The 14,205-nt window shown below is 54.7% G+C and overlaps 2 protein-coding genes across 2 annotated transcripts; one reads left to right on the forward strand and one right to left on the reverse strand.

Moving 5' to 3' along the window:
* Nucleotides 1–1,396: 1,396 nt before the first annotated feature.
* On the forward strand, nt 1,397–4,790 carry LOC103600925 (zinc transporter ZIP13-like; the record flags this gene model as incomplete). Its single annotated transcript, XM_008585278.1, has 8 exons — nt 1,397–1,510; nt 1,811–1,935; nt 2,322–2,429; nt 2,538–2,627; nt 3,543–3,593; nt 3,856–3,988; nt 4,131–4,230; nt 4,350–4,790. Coding segments are annotated over 8 exons (797 nt in total), but the record flags the coding sequence as incomplete, so codon positions are not given.
* A 3,250-nt stretch (nt 4,791–8,040) lies between these two features.
* Nucleotides 8,041–14,204, reverse strand: PSMC3 (proteasome (prosome, macropain) 26S subunit, ATPase, 3). The gene is made up of 12 exons (XM_008585261.1): nt 13,937–14,204; nt 13,605–13,688; nt 12,914–13,039; nt 12,373–12,477; nt 12,215–12,277; nt 11,813–11,950; nt 11,255–11,398; nt 10,989–11,137; nt 9,794–9,890; nt 9,419–9,564; nt 8,410–8,491; nt 8,041–8,225 (listed from the first exon to the last, which is right to left on the reverse strand). The coding sequence occupies exons 1-12, from the start codon at nt 14,009–14,011 to the stop codon at nt 8,115–8,117; spliced, it is 1,320 nt and encodes a 439-aa protein (XP_008583483.1). The 5' UTR covers nt 14,012–14,204; the 3' UTR covers nt 8,041–8,114.
* Between the last annotated feature and the right edge of the window lies 1 nt (nt 14,205).

A 14,205-nucleotide genomic window follows, 5' to 3' on the forward strand; every position in this document is an offset into this window, starting at 1 on the left:
CAGTCTCCACTCATAGCATAAGAGTTCTCAAACCAAGAGCAGCTGGGACAGCCTTCTGCAGTAATATACAATAGGCTGGTGGCAGGGCCTGCCTCTAGGGATTAGGGGGGGATCTGTGAGATAGGCTTTTCCTTGATTACCCTTTTGTGTCATGTGCATGTACTGCCTGTTCACAAATAACATGTTGTAATTGGAAATGAAAAAGATAATGTGGGGAGCTGCTAAAAATGCAGGTGCCTGGGCCGGCCCGTGGCTCACTCGGGAGAGTGTGGTGCTGATAACACCAAGGCCACGGGTTCGGATCCTATATAGGGATGACCGGTTCGCTCACTGGCTGAGCGTGGTGCTCACAACACCAAGCCAAGGGTTAAGATCCCCTTACCGGTCATCTTTTAAAAAAAAAAAAAAATGCAGGTGCCTATCCCGTAACCCAAGAGTGTGACATTGTAGGTCTGGACCAGGGCCTCAGGAATTTGTTATAAATGAGCACCCCAGAGGCTTGTGCTGCCTGCTAGGCCCAGGAACTGTTTGTTTAGCAGTTGTTACTGAACACCTCTGTGCCAGGCTCTGGGCTGAGTGCTGGTGCCACAGCCATGCACAGAGCCCTCATGGGGGCCTGCTGTCATGCCTGGGAATCAGCTCATTCCCTCCTCAGAGCTGCCCTGCCAGGTCATTGGAGGGAGCACTTGGATTATTAGTTCCATTTTACAAGTGGAGAAGCACAGGCACAGAGAGGTTCTTGGACCAGCCCAAGGTCACACAGCCTGGAAGTAGCAGCTTCCCTTGGGATCCCACCTCACCACCCAGCTGCCTGTGTCTTCTAGGCACTTCAGTTTCTCTATCAAACCAAGGGGTTATAAGCCAAGAGAGTAAGCTATGAAAAAAAAAAAAAAAAAAAAACCAAGGAGTTGTATATGGCTCTCTTCGGGCACTTCCAACTCTGGATGCTACAAGTCTGCAAAGTCCCCAAATCTCTGCCGCTTTTCTGAGAGTGGCAGTGACTGAGAATGAAAAATTCCTATTTAATAAGCACTTGGTTATATATATTGTCATTTAATTCCTACAAGAATCAATTTACAGATGGGCAGTCTCAGAAGTTATCTGCCTAAGGTCGCCAACTGGTGGGTTGGGGTATTGGGATCTGTCAGGCTCCAAAGCCCAGTCTCTTAACCATGAAGCAGTAGTGGCCCCACAGTCATTAAGGTGTATTCCTGCTGAGCACTCACCTGTGCTGGGCCTGTGGGTTGGGGACCCAGGAAGAGCAGCAGCCCACATCCAGCCTTCTGGAGGCTTACAAGTCTGGTTGAGGCAACAGAGCCCAGTGAGGTGGGTGGGGCAGAGGTCAGGCAGGGGCTCCAGAGAGTCAGCCCCCAGACCTCGTATTTCTGCCTTGTAGCTGGGGCCTGGCGCCTGAAGCAGCTGCTCAGCTTTGCCTTGGGGGGACTTTTAGGCAATGTGTTTCTGCACCTGCTGCCCGAGGCATGGGCCTACACCTGTAGCACCAGCCCTGGTAAGTGAGCACAAGCTGGGGGCAAGAGGGCAGGAGTGGGGAGCTGGTGTCCATGCCCAGGGATGGCCTAGGCCCTGCCTGCTCTTTGCCTGCTCTGCCGAAATGACTGGGAGACGGGTTCTGGGCATCTGGCAGGGAACCTGCCTGGGAGGAAGGGTCATCTTCTTGATTCCAGCATCCTGGTCCCAATCAGCCAGTCCTGGACCCCCACCCCATCACTGCCCAGGACTAGGTCCCATTCCAAACAGCCCCCTCCTATGGCCCTGGCTTGGCCTGGTCTGTCAGTGCTGCCCTCTGCAGGTGGCAAGGGGCAGAGCCTACAGCAGCAACAGCAACTGGGGTTGTGGGTCATTGCTGGTTTCCTGACCTTCCTGGCCTTGGAGAAGATGTTCCTGGACAGCAAGGAGGAGGAGGGGACCAGCCAGGTGAGCCCCAAGCCCCAGGGCCTGGATACACCATCCTGTGTTCTCTGGTGGTGCCCTGGAGGCATGGGTTCTGAGTTGACCCCTGAAAAGAGGCATCTCTTGGACCTTTCCTGGGAACTGTAGGATGCTGGGCCAACTTCTTTAGGAGGATCTGGGGAGGGACACATCAGCCCCTGCTGTGGCTTGTTTTGATAGACGGATAGTGACGGCAGTGTGGGGATCAGGTGTTTGTTGAGTTTGGGGCACCCACTGATGGAGCAGCAGAGAGGTCTAGCCAGAGGAAAGAGGTGCTCCTGTCTCTTTATCCATCTCTGTCCCCTTCTGTGTCCACCCTGGCTGAGTGGGGGGCATCTAATGTCACCTCTCCCTCCTTCTCCTGGCCCTAGGCCCCCAGCAAAAACCCCACTGCTGCTGCTGCCGCGCTCAATGGAGGCCGTTGTCTGGCCCAGCCGGCTGCAGAGCCCGGCCCGAGTGCTGTGGTCCGGAGCATCAAAGTGAGTGGCCCACTCAGGGCCCCCTCTTCCTGCAGCCACACACCCAGGTAGCCAGCCTGACTCAGCCCTGCTGCCTCGCTCAGCCTGGCTCTCTCTCCCCTATCCCAGGTCAGTGGCTACCTCAACCTGCTGGCCAACACCATTGACAACTTCACTCACGGGTTAGCTGTGGCCGCCAGCTTCCTTGTGAGCAAGAAGGTAAGTGGGGTGTGGGGGGGCGCAGGTGGGGCTCAGGCAATTTTGGTGGGAATGGTGTTGACCATTGGTTCCACCTCCAGCATATGTCTCAAGTCTGTCTGCTTCTGGCTCCCTCCATTACCAGTACCCTCATCTAAGCCCACAGTCCTCCCTGCTGCTCTCCTGGATGCTGCCATAGCCACCTCTTTGGTTTCCCTGAACTTTTGTCCCGAGGCACTGGTCTGTTCTTGTTTCCACCATTCCTTGTTGGGATGCCTTTATCTCCAGCTGCTAGGCTTGGCCCTTAGGGGTCTTCTTCTAGACGCTTCTCCCTCCACCTCCTCCCTCTGCCCTCTGTGCTCTGACCCCAGTGGTCTGCCTACTCTTGAACTAGCCAAGCTCTTTCCTATCTCACACTGTCCCCTCTGCCTGGAATGTTCTTCCTCCCACTCTTCGAACGGCTGACGACTCATCCTTCAGGCCTTGGCACTTCCTCAGCGAGGCCTTTGCTGACCTCCCCAACTAAATGAGGCCCTTGTATTCCTGGCCCACGGCACCAGTCCATGCTTTTCCTCACAGCACCCATCAGCACGTAACCACACGGTTCTGTCTCCCCTCTAGACTGTTAGCTTCATGAGGGCAAGTTTCTTGTCTCTTTTACTCACTGCTATACTTCCAGTAGCCAGAACAGTGTCCAGCCCCAAACAAGCAGAGTAAATATCAGTAGACTGAATAACCACACGGTTCTGTCTCCCCTCTAGACTGTTAGCTTCATGAGGGCAAGTTTCTTGTCTCTTTTACTCACTGCTGTACTTCCAGTAGCCAGAACAGTGTCCAGCCCCAAACAAGCAGAGTAAATATCAGTAGACTGAGTGGGCAAGTGGGGTGCCGGGCCCTTGGCACAGACCCCGCAGACTCAGGCTCCCCTCCCTGCAGATCGGGCTCCTGACTACCATGGCCATCCTCCTGCATGAGATTCCCCATGAGGTGAGTGCCCGGAGGGCGGCCTCAAGGGGCCCAGGACTAAAGGTTCCTACGGTCAGCACGGCATGGAGCTGGGGCAGCAGCAGGCTGGGGCTGGGCTGTGTGGGCTTAGAGCTCCTCCCCCACCAAGCTGCAGCCGCCGCAGGACTGGTCCCAGGGGCAGGGTGGTTGTGGGGGCATGGAGCTTGGTGTTTGTGTCCTTACCTGAGGCATTTGGGATCTAGTCCAACTGGGGCCCAGGGTGAACATCTGCACCTCCCCTCAGGTGGGCGACTTTGCCATCCTGCTGCGGGCCGGCTTTGACCGATGGAGCGCAGCCAAGCTGCAGCTCTCGACAGCTCTGGGGGGCCTGCTGGGCGCCTGCTTCGCCATCTGCACACAGTCTCCCAAGGGAGTAGGTACGGGTGTGGTGGGTGGTGGCGGTCAGCAGAGGGGACCTGCCAAAGGGTCGGGGCTGCCCTGGTCTCCCCTGCAGGAGGCAGTGGGGTGCATAGGGTCCCCTGTGCTCCCAGCCAGTCGCGCGTTCCTCTCTCGCTGCAGAGGAGACAGTGGCCTGGATCCTGCCCTTCACCTCTGGCGGCTTCCTCTATATTGCCCTGGTGAATGTGCTGCCAGACCTCTTGGAGGAAGATGACCCATGGTGAGTGACCCATTGGGACTGATATTCACGGGGCCCACGGGACTGGGAAGGAGCTCCTGGCCTCTGCCTGCTCCCCCTGCCAATGCCACCACCCTGAGCCCTGGCCCCTCTCCCCACAGGCACTCCCTGCAGCAGGTGCTCCTGCTCTGCATGGGCATCGTGGTGATGGTGCTGTTCTCACTCTTTGTGGAGTAATCATCCCCGAAGCCCCCACCCCCACACAGCAATAAGAGACTTGATTCACTCTGTGACTGTGTATGTGAGAGGCAGAGAGGATGAGTGCCTGTGAGAGCAAGCGAGGGGGCATGTGTGTGGCGTGCACGTGTGGCCAGAGGTGTGTATGCGTGAGACCAACACTGTGATCCCTGTGTGCCTGCCCCTGCTACACTGTGGTCTTCTCTCCTTGCCACCCTGCCATCTCGCACCTCCCGGAGTAAGCAGTGAGGAACAGCAGCATTGGTCCCAAGCAGAGGTCTGCCTCACTAGGACCCTGCCTCAGTGGTATCCCAAAGGGGAGAGAGTGGCCCAAGGAACCCAGGATTGGAGGGAACCCCACAGCTGTCCTGCCTCCCACTGGAGCCCCCTGGGCCTCTGTGCCTCTGTGCTGAGGGAGTAAACCCCCTCTTTGCTCATGCACCAGGCCCCGGGCAGCCTAGGGGCCAAGGCTGGGGCAGCTTCTCGCTGCTGTGTGCATTTTCCCAGCCCTTCCTTTGCCACTTTTACAGCCAAAGAAAGGAGAGGCAGGTACTCATATAGCTACCAGTCCTCTCAGCACTGACAGTCCCTCCCTTCCAGCACTGAGCTGGGAGATGCTTTCCAAGAGCTCTTCCTCAGGGCCACTGCCCTTGGCCAACTCCTCCCCCAGCGAATGCTCCCTGGCAGCACCAGCAGCTCTTGCCACCTCCAGCTGCCAAACGGCAGCCTGCAGGGCAGCGAGCAGCCCCAGGCCAGAGGTCTCCCGGTCCAGCTCAGGGATGCTCCTGCCAGCACAGGGTCCAGGCAGAGACTTGGGCAGGAGAATGAGCCACAGCTGCCTGTCCCCGCTCGGGCCCCTTTTCCTTTCCCATTGGGGTTAGGGATAAGGTGGGGGTGGTGAGGGCTCCACATTGTCAGTGCTCAGGAATGTGCTCTGGGAGAATGCAGAAGCCATAATCCCCAGCTATTTCCCTTGGCTGACGCCCAAGTACTCAGCTGGACCTCTCCACAGCTGGGCTCCAGCCCTGCCGCTTGACTGTTGATGTTTTGAGAACTAGCCATGGAGAGGGCCTGAATGATCTTACAGCGACTTTGCCGTGGTTCTGTTTGTATCTGTAAATACCTGTTCTATAGATAAGGTACAAATAAATATTATCCACAAACCGGCTGCCTGTTCTGCACACGAGATCCCATGGCCAAGCAGGGCTTTTCCTCGGTGCTCCTGGCCAGGTCCTTGTGTCAGAACTGTGCATCTCTGAACATCTCATGTTTTCCTGGCTTGCTTCATTTTTAGCCTTTTACCCTGATAATGGCTGAGCACCCATATGAGCCTGGCACTACACCATTTTTGCCCCTCACCACCCTCAAGGACGTTGACATTATTTTACAGACCTAAAAGCCAGGAGTTTCTCCCCTGCTACCCCCTTAATTTAATCAAGGAAGTGAGCTCCATCTACAAAGTTATCTCCAGGTTTGGCTCCAGTGAAATCATCATTCATTAAGAAAAGAGGGCTGGCCGTTAATCAAGGAAGTGAGCTCCATCTATAAAGTTATCTCCAGGTTTGGCTCCAGTGAAATCATCATTCATTAAGAAAAGAGGGCTGGCCGGTTTGTTCATTTGGTTAAAGCCTCGTGCTGATAACAAGGTCCAAGGGTTCAGGTCAGGCACTGGGTGGTATTGCTTCCCCTCTGTGCTATCAGAGAATGCAGAAAGGAGAAGTCCTGTCCACCTCTTTTCTCTCCAAGCCAAGCAGAATCTTTAGTAGCCCATTGGCCAGGATCAGCAGAGTCTGTGCAGTGTCATGGAGTCTGGTATAGGTGGTGTTAACATCACATCAGCTCCATCCTTAGCTAGCAGTGCCTAGCTTTAAGTATTTCTATCAGCAAAACACTTAGAAGGTGTGTAATATCTGCTTCACCTACCAGCAAGATAACTGACTAAAGGACCTAACAGGTCTAGGCCTGATAGACCCAAGGAACAAACCCATGGCTGTCTTCACCAGCCACCACTCGGCCCAGTTTCTTAAGCACAGCTATTAAGCGGGGATACGCTATTAGTGTTTATCCAGATAATTAGATAAAATTACGCACTAAGACCTGTATAGCATGTGGCATCGAATGAGCCCTCAAAGAATAGTGACCCACACTAGCTCATGTGAGGTGGGAGAGCTAGAAAGTTGGACAGGAAGGGATCAGCGAGATCCTAAAGCAAACTGTGTGAGAGGACAGGGGGCCTGTTGGAGTGGGAGAGAACATAGCAGGACAGAAGATCAGGCCTAGAAGGCTCTCAGAATAGATTTTGTTCAAGGCTCACTTTTCAGCCAGAGGAAATGGACCAAAAGAGCTAATAGGGGCATATGGAGAAATAGGTGGGCCGGACGGTTAGCTCACTTAGGAGAGTGTGGTGCTCAAGGGTTCAGGTCAGGCACTGGGTGGTATTGCTTCCCCTCTGTGCTATCAGAGAATGCAGAAAGGAGAAGTCCTGTCCACCTCTTTTCTCTCCAAGCCAAGCAGAATCTTTAGTAGCCCATTGGCCAGGATCAGCAGAGTCTGTGCAGTGTCATGGAGTCTGGTATAGGTGGTGTTAACATCACATCAGCTCCATCCTTAGCTAGCAGTGCCTAGCTTTAAGTATTTCTATCAGCAAAACACTTAGAAGGTGTGTAATATCTGCTTCACCTACCAGCAAGATAACTGACTAAAGGACCTAACAGGTCTAGGCCTGATAGACCCAAGGAACAAACCCATGGCTGTCTTCACCAGCCACCACTCGGCCCAGTTTCTTAAGCATAGCTATTAAGCGGGGATACGCTATTAGTGTTTATCCAGATAATTAGATAAAATTACGCACTAAGACCTGTATAGCATGTGGCATAGAATGAGCCCTCAAAGAATAGTGACCCACACTAGCTCATGTGAGGTGGGAGAGCTAGAAAGTTGGACAGGAAGGGATCAGCGAGATCCTAAAGCAAACTGTGTGAGAGGACAGGGGGCCTGTTGGAGTGGGAGAGAACATAGCAGGACAGAAGATCAGGCCTAGAAGGCTCTCAGAATAGATTTTGTTCAAGGCTCACTTTTCAGCCAGAGGAAATGGACCAAAAGAGCTAATAGGGGCATATGGAGAAATAGGTGGGCCGGACGGTTAGCTCACTTAGGAGAGTGTGGTGCTAGTAATACCAAGGTCATGGGTTCAGATCCCTGTCCCAGCCAGTGGCCAAAAAAAAAAAAACAAAGATCCAGGGGCCAGGAAACTAGGAAAAACTTTCAAGGACCAAAGACCCAAAGCCTGGCTTTATAAGCAGACAAGCACTAGGGCCACAGCATCAAAACACAGAAAGTAAAGGCTGGCCTCTGTTCAAGCACTTCATTCTGGAACTGCAGGGCCACAAGCCTCTAGAAGCTCAGCGAGGTGGGGCTATGAAGAGGGACACAAGGCTTTGGTGAAGACTCCAGGAAACAGCTGCAGCACCCTACACACCCCAAGGGCCTCACCCTGACAACTGGTTTGGGGCCCACAGCTGTCTCAGGTTTCCAGACTGCAGCACCTGGGGAAAGGGCCTCCTGCACATGCCCCCACTCAGCCACCCAGAGTTCAGGGGAGGCAAGACAGTCAGGTGGCAGGGACCCAAAGCCATCTTTTATTACAAACTTTAACCAGCAGGAGACCAGGGGCAGGTCTGGGGGTGCCCCTAGGCGTAGTACTGCAGATTGGCTTTCTTCTTGGCCTGCACCTCGAGGATGCCCTCCATGTAGTCCTCGTGGGTGAGCTCCGTGGCACCCCTGCGCAGTGCGATCATGCCCTGCAGCCAGCACAGACAGGGCTAGGGCATCTACCCGCACCCCTATCCCTGCTCCCAGAAGCCTGGGCCTTCTCAACCTCTTCCGTCAGCAGTCTCCACCAGCCAAGCACCTTCCACCCCTGTCCTGTCTAGGGAAGGGGCAAGAAGGCAGGAAGCAATGCACCCACGCCACCAGACCACTCACCGCCTCCACACACACGGCCTTGCACTGGGCCCCATTGAAGTCATCCGTACAGCGAGCCAGCTCCTCGTAGTTCACATCAGGACTGGGGAGAGGGCAGACATCACAGACTGTTACTTATGGGGAGGGGGCAGATGTCCTCCCACACCCCCATCAAGCAGCAAAATCAACTTGTCCTATGACCATGGGCAAGTCCCTTACCCTCTGCACCTTGTTTTCTTCTCAGTACAAGATGGGGTGACAAAAGAGGGTAAGTTAAAGCAGGTTAGACTAGGGACTAGGGTATTTCTAGTGCCCCTTTTTTTTTTTTTGGAGGGGAGGGCAGCTGGCTGGTAAGGGGATCCGAACCCAGCTGAGCTAACCAGCCAGCCAGTGCCTGTTGAGCTCTATCTAGCCTTCTAGAAATTTGCATGGAGACTCCAGGGACTGACCGAGTCTGAGGCAGGGGAACGGGGGGTTATGGAGACAAGACGGTCTCACATACTCCCAGCAGAGTGGCTCCACAGCAGCACAGAACTGCTGCTACTATACTGTCCTCTTCACGTGCCAAGCACTGTGCTCATTCCTGTCACATCTAATCCTCACCACAACCCTCTGAGGACAATGCTATTATGCCAAAATCCCAAATAATACAAATGAGGCTTAGAGAGGCCACACCACCTGGCAAAGGTTGTAGGTCTGAACTCAGGTGTACCTGGCCCCTGGCTAGATTCCCCTGGGCCATGCTTGGGCTGTGTGCATCTGCTTGGGTGTGGGAGGCTGGGAAACTGGCCCTCTGGCCTGGCCTCTCAGGTGGGAGTGTTAGGGAGGGGGCAGGGGCATGGATTCTAAGAAGCAATGGACCCAGATGAGGGCCTGGGCCCCACCAAGACTGTGTCAGGCAACCGGGGAGAAACAGGCCAGCGTGTGGAACAGCGCTGTGTGTGCATGGGGAGGGGGAGATGGTGGTCACGGAGGCTGGGGAGCACAGTACAAAGAGAAGCAACAGCGTCTTGCTCACATCCGTGCTCACCTGACATTCATCTTTCGGGAATGGATCTGCATGATTCTGGCCCGGGCCTCCTCATTGGGCATTGGGAACTCGATCTTGCGGTCCAGTCGGCCTGAGCGGAGCAGGGCAGGGTCCAGGATGTCCACCCTGTTAGTGGCTGCAATGACCTGAGGAACAGGAGAAGCAGCAACTTGCACTGAGGAGGAAGGCATTCACAGATGGGCAGTCATGGTCATAAAAGGCAGAGGCAGCCCAGGGTGCAGGTGAGACAGCAGGGGACATTAAAGATAGGCCCAAATTATAATTCTAGCCCCACCATTCACTAGCCGGCTGACTTGAGACGGTTCCCTGACCTCTGAGCCTCACTTTCTCCATCCAGTAAGTGATAATACTCACCTTTACTTGTGTGTTGGGCTGGAAGCCATCCAGCTGGTTCAGAAGCTCCAGCATTGTCCTCTGCACCTCCCGGTCCCCAGCCTTCTCACTGTCAAAGCTGGGGCACCCCAGAGGCCCGAGACACTGGTGAGACCACAGCGTGGGGAGAGCCCTCCCTTCTCCACCCACCAGAAGCCTGCCCAGGGCAGGGAAATTTCTTGCTCAACTTGGGGCCCCCAGCCCAGGGCTGGCACATTAAAGGTGTCATTGATTGTGGAATGCAGTATTCAGAGACCGGAGAGGCTACTTGGATCAGGTGCTAGGCCTAGCACAAAACAGTGAGCACAAACAGCCACTGCCCAGGCTATCACCCAGATGGACATGCGATTGCAAACTGAGCTAAAGCTTAGAAATACTGTGCAGGGATCTGGCCCAGACTTGGAGCACAAGGGGGAGCTAGGCAGTCAGCCCCTAAAAAGCTTCCCTGAGGCTGAGATCTGAAGGCTGAAAACACACTGGCTGGGCGACCAGCTAGAGAAGAGCCAGGGTGGGCCTGAAAACCGAGGGGACACCGTGGACGGAGTCCAGAGCAGGGGAAGTAGGGACAGGTAGATGAGGCTGGAGGGGAGCAGGAGCAGCCTTACACAGGGCCTTGCAGGCCACAGCAAGCTCAGCATTTCTCCCAAGGAGCAATGGGGAGGCCCAGAAAGAGTCTATTTGTGTGAAGGACTGTGGGTACATATGAGTGAGGTGGCCAGATTGCTATTTTTTTTTTCCTTTTTGTCTTTTTTACTGACCGGTAACGGAATCGCAACCCTCGGTGTCGTGCCTGTACCGGGGACCGGCAACGGGATCGCAACCCTCGGTGCTGCGCCCGCACCACGCTCAGCCAGTGAGCGGGAACCGGTCTCCGCATGGGATCCGAACCCTCGGCGGGAGTGCCGCTGCGCTCCCAAGCGGCACACTCTCCAGTGCGCTACTGGGCCGGCCCGCCAGATTGCTATTTTAAAAGGAACATGCTATGCTGGCAGCTGTGAGAATGGGTAGTTGGGGAACACAGAGGCTAGAGAATTTAGGACGTAGAACCTCAAAAGGAGAGGAGCCACTATCCCAGTGGGAGGAGAAGACAGGGTGGGAAGGAGCTGAAATTTAGCATAACTGAGAGTCAAGGCCCTTGCTACAGGGATCCCCAGGGGGGCCCCCAGCACCCCACTACCGCTTAGTGCCGATGGCATCCAGCTCATCAATGAAGATGATAGATGGAGCTTTCTCCTTGGCTAGGGCGAAGGCGTCCCGGACCAGCTTGGCACCATCCCCGATGAACATCTGCACCAACTGGGGGCCAGCGAGCTTTAGGAAGGTGGCCTGAGAGGGTAGGGGTGACAGGGTCAGGCCAAAGGCACGACAGGCCCCTTTGAGTGAGTCTATTTGGTAGAGCTTCAGCTCTGCCCACTTCCTCTTCATCCCTCCCAAAGCACTCACCTTAGTCTGTGCAGCACAGGCCCGGGCCAGCAGGGTCTTCCCTGTACCTGGGGGCCCGTACATCAGCACTCCCTTTGGAGGCTGGATCCCCAAGTTCTCAAACTTCTCCTTGTGGTTCATTGGTAGGACAATGGCCTCCACCAGCTGCCAGGAAGAAGTCCTGGGTGAGGAGAGTGAAGCCCTGAGGGCTCCCACAGCCCAACCCTTACTAGCTTCAACCCCATCTGTACCCCTCATACTCAAATTAGAGACACTGCCCTCTCCCTGCCCCCATATCACCAGAGCACAGAATGCTCACCCCCACCAAGGAACAGCAGGATATGGCAGAAAAACACTGGGCCAAGAACCAGGAGCCTGAGTTCCAGTCCTGGCTCTGACCCTAACTGTATGTGACCCTGGGCAAGTGAATCTCTCTGGACCTCAGATTCCTAACCTGTCACATGCCTCCCTGGGATGCTATGAAGATAAGAGACACATCAGGGGGACATGCTCTGGTCAATGAAGAGGAGAAACATGAAAGGCTAGCAAGGCTGCTGGCAACTGCCAAGCCTCCCTCACCTCTTGGATTTGCTTATCCAGGCCCCCGATGTCACTGTATTGTTCTGTGGGCCTCTCGTCCACCTCCATGGCCTTCACTCGTGAGTCATACTCTGTGGGCAGGGTCTCCAGGATCAGATAGGAGTCTTTGTTCACACCCTGAGGACACAGCACAGGGCCTTCAGGTTTATCCTAGCTCAAGGCCTACCTAATTGGCTGGGTGACAGGTGTCTGTAGAGTGAAAGGAAAGATACAGGACTGGGCAACACAAGAATCAAAGAGCAAGTAAACATGATCCCAGACTCCCCAGGTTGCTCTGCCGAGATTCAGAGCCAGGAGTGACCTGGGGCTGAGGCAGAAGCTCAGCTCACCGGTGGAGAAACTTCACTGGAAAAGCCCTTCCTGGGCTCAGGCACCACTCACCACCAGGTCTCCCGGCTTCAACTTTTCAGCATCCACCAACCCAATTACAGGCAGGAAGTAGGTCTGTAGAAAAAATTACAGGCGCAGCCTCAGTTACTGTCCTCAGTCAGGAAGGCTCCCCAGGCCCCTCCTCCATTCTATTATTGAGCCAGCCTCACCTGTCGTGTGGAGGTTTTGATCACTGCACACTTGCCCTTCCTCTGGGAGTCCAGGTCAATATTGGCACCATCCTCCTCTTGGTCATTGGGATCAACATCCAGTAGCTGGGAAGGGAAAAAGCTCAGCCCCTGCAACTCCCCAGAGCCCAGGGTTTCCTGGGCCAAGACAATTCCCAACACTTGCAGGGCTGGCCATCCCTCTCCCACTCCTGAAACTAGCCCTGAGCCCAGAAAAGTTGCTGCTGATAAGCCAGGTGACCAATAAGATCTCTGTTTAGGTGCTGCTTCTCTATGCGGAGCTATCCCTTCTACTCACACCCCAGAAGAATAACCAATAGAAAAGGAGACACGTGAGACTTCCAAGGCCTGATCAGGCCCTATATCTCTCCATTAGTGCACACTAGGGAGAAGGTCCCAGGATGTGTAGCTCTAACATGCACTTTGGCCTCAAAACCTCCACCCACTCTTTTGCTAGCAGCCCCTCCTAGGCTGTCTCCAAGTCCTGCTGACCCCCTCTCTTCCCCTCCACATACACACACACCTCGATGACGTTGGAGACAAGGTATGGCAGCGTCTTGTTCACTTTGATTTTCTCACTGTTCTCTTTGATCTTGTCCTTCATGGCCTGGAGTTCATGGGTGACTCGCAACACTTCGCTCTTCATGATCTGGGATGAGGATAAGTGGAGGCACATGTCAGGGCTCTGTAATTGGTGAGGTCCAGGCTGCCCAGGGCACCCTCCTGCACCCGTTCACCCAGCTCTAGGGCTCTCTGAAAGCCACGCCTGACTGTACCTACATCCTGCAGAAGTCAAAACAGGAGGCGAGTTTGGAATCCTCCTGCTGAAACAGTTGTAGTATTGATAAAAGAACAAGCCTTTGAGTCAGGCAAATATAGGTTTTAGGTTCTGCTGCTTAGTAAGGGCTGGGTACTTTACCATAGTAAAAACTTCTCTGAGCCTCAGTTCCCTTATCTGTAAAGTGGAGATTTCCTGAAAGGACGATTAGAGGAATACTAAAAGACCTCGTTGTGAAAGGCAGTCTGATAGCTGCTCATCTCAGGCTGGGTCTCCCACCACCTTGTCCCTCTTTTTGTCCCTTCTAAGGGCTAGTTTTCCCTTTTCCTGGTCCGAGGAGGAAGCCGCAGGCCCTATGCCTTCCACAGGGAGGCCGAGGAGGAAGCAATACAGGCACCGGGATCACACGGGGCCCGCACGGGGGTCGCGCGCCCACCTTGATCTCACTGTCCAGCAGCCGCGTGCGCTGGATGATCTCTTCTGTGGACATCTTGAGCACTTCCTCCCCAATGCCATCTTGCTGTTAAAAATTGTTTTATTTATGCATTTACTTACTTATTTTTACTCAGGACAAGCATCCCGCGTTCTCCCGGCCCATTCACAGCCTCAGTTTCCCAGTCCATAAATCCAGGACGGAGTCTGAACCTCTGCCCACATCCCAAACGGCCCCCTCCCCAGACCCTGACCCCTGGCTACCTCCTCCCCTCCCTCCAAGGGCGTCTCCCAGCTGGCCCCGGCACCGGGACCCCCAGTCCTGCCGGTCCCCACCTCAGCCTCATCCCACACGGTCGCCATCTTCTCCTGCCGAGTCACTGGACTCTCGACATTCGGCAGCAGATTCATTTCCTGGAGAAGCAGCCCGAAGACCGGACTGCGCAGACGCCGCGGCGGGAGATTAATGCCGTCTTTCGTTAACGTCTTCTCCTGACTGGTGGCGAACCTCTCTCCACCAATCTTGATTCGTGATCAGATTACCTCCGGCCGCATTGCCACCACGAATCTGCTGCTCCGACTCCAAAGACCAACCGCGGGACACC

The sequence above is a fragment of the Galeopterus variegatus genome, unplaced genomic scaffold, assembly GCF_000696425.1.
Source record: "Galeopterus variegatus unplaced genomic scaffold, G_variegatus-3.0.2 Scaffold3509, whole genome shotgun sequence".
Taxonomy (NCBI): domain Eukaryota; kingdom Metazoa; phylum Chordata; class Mammalia; order Dermoptera; family Cynocephalidae; genus Galeopterus; species Galeopterus variegatus.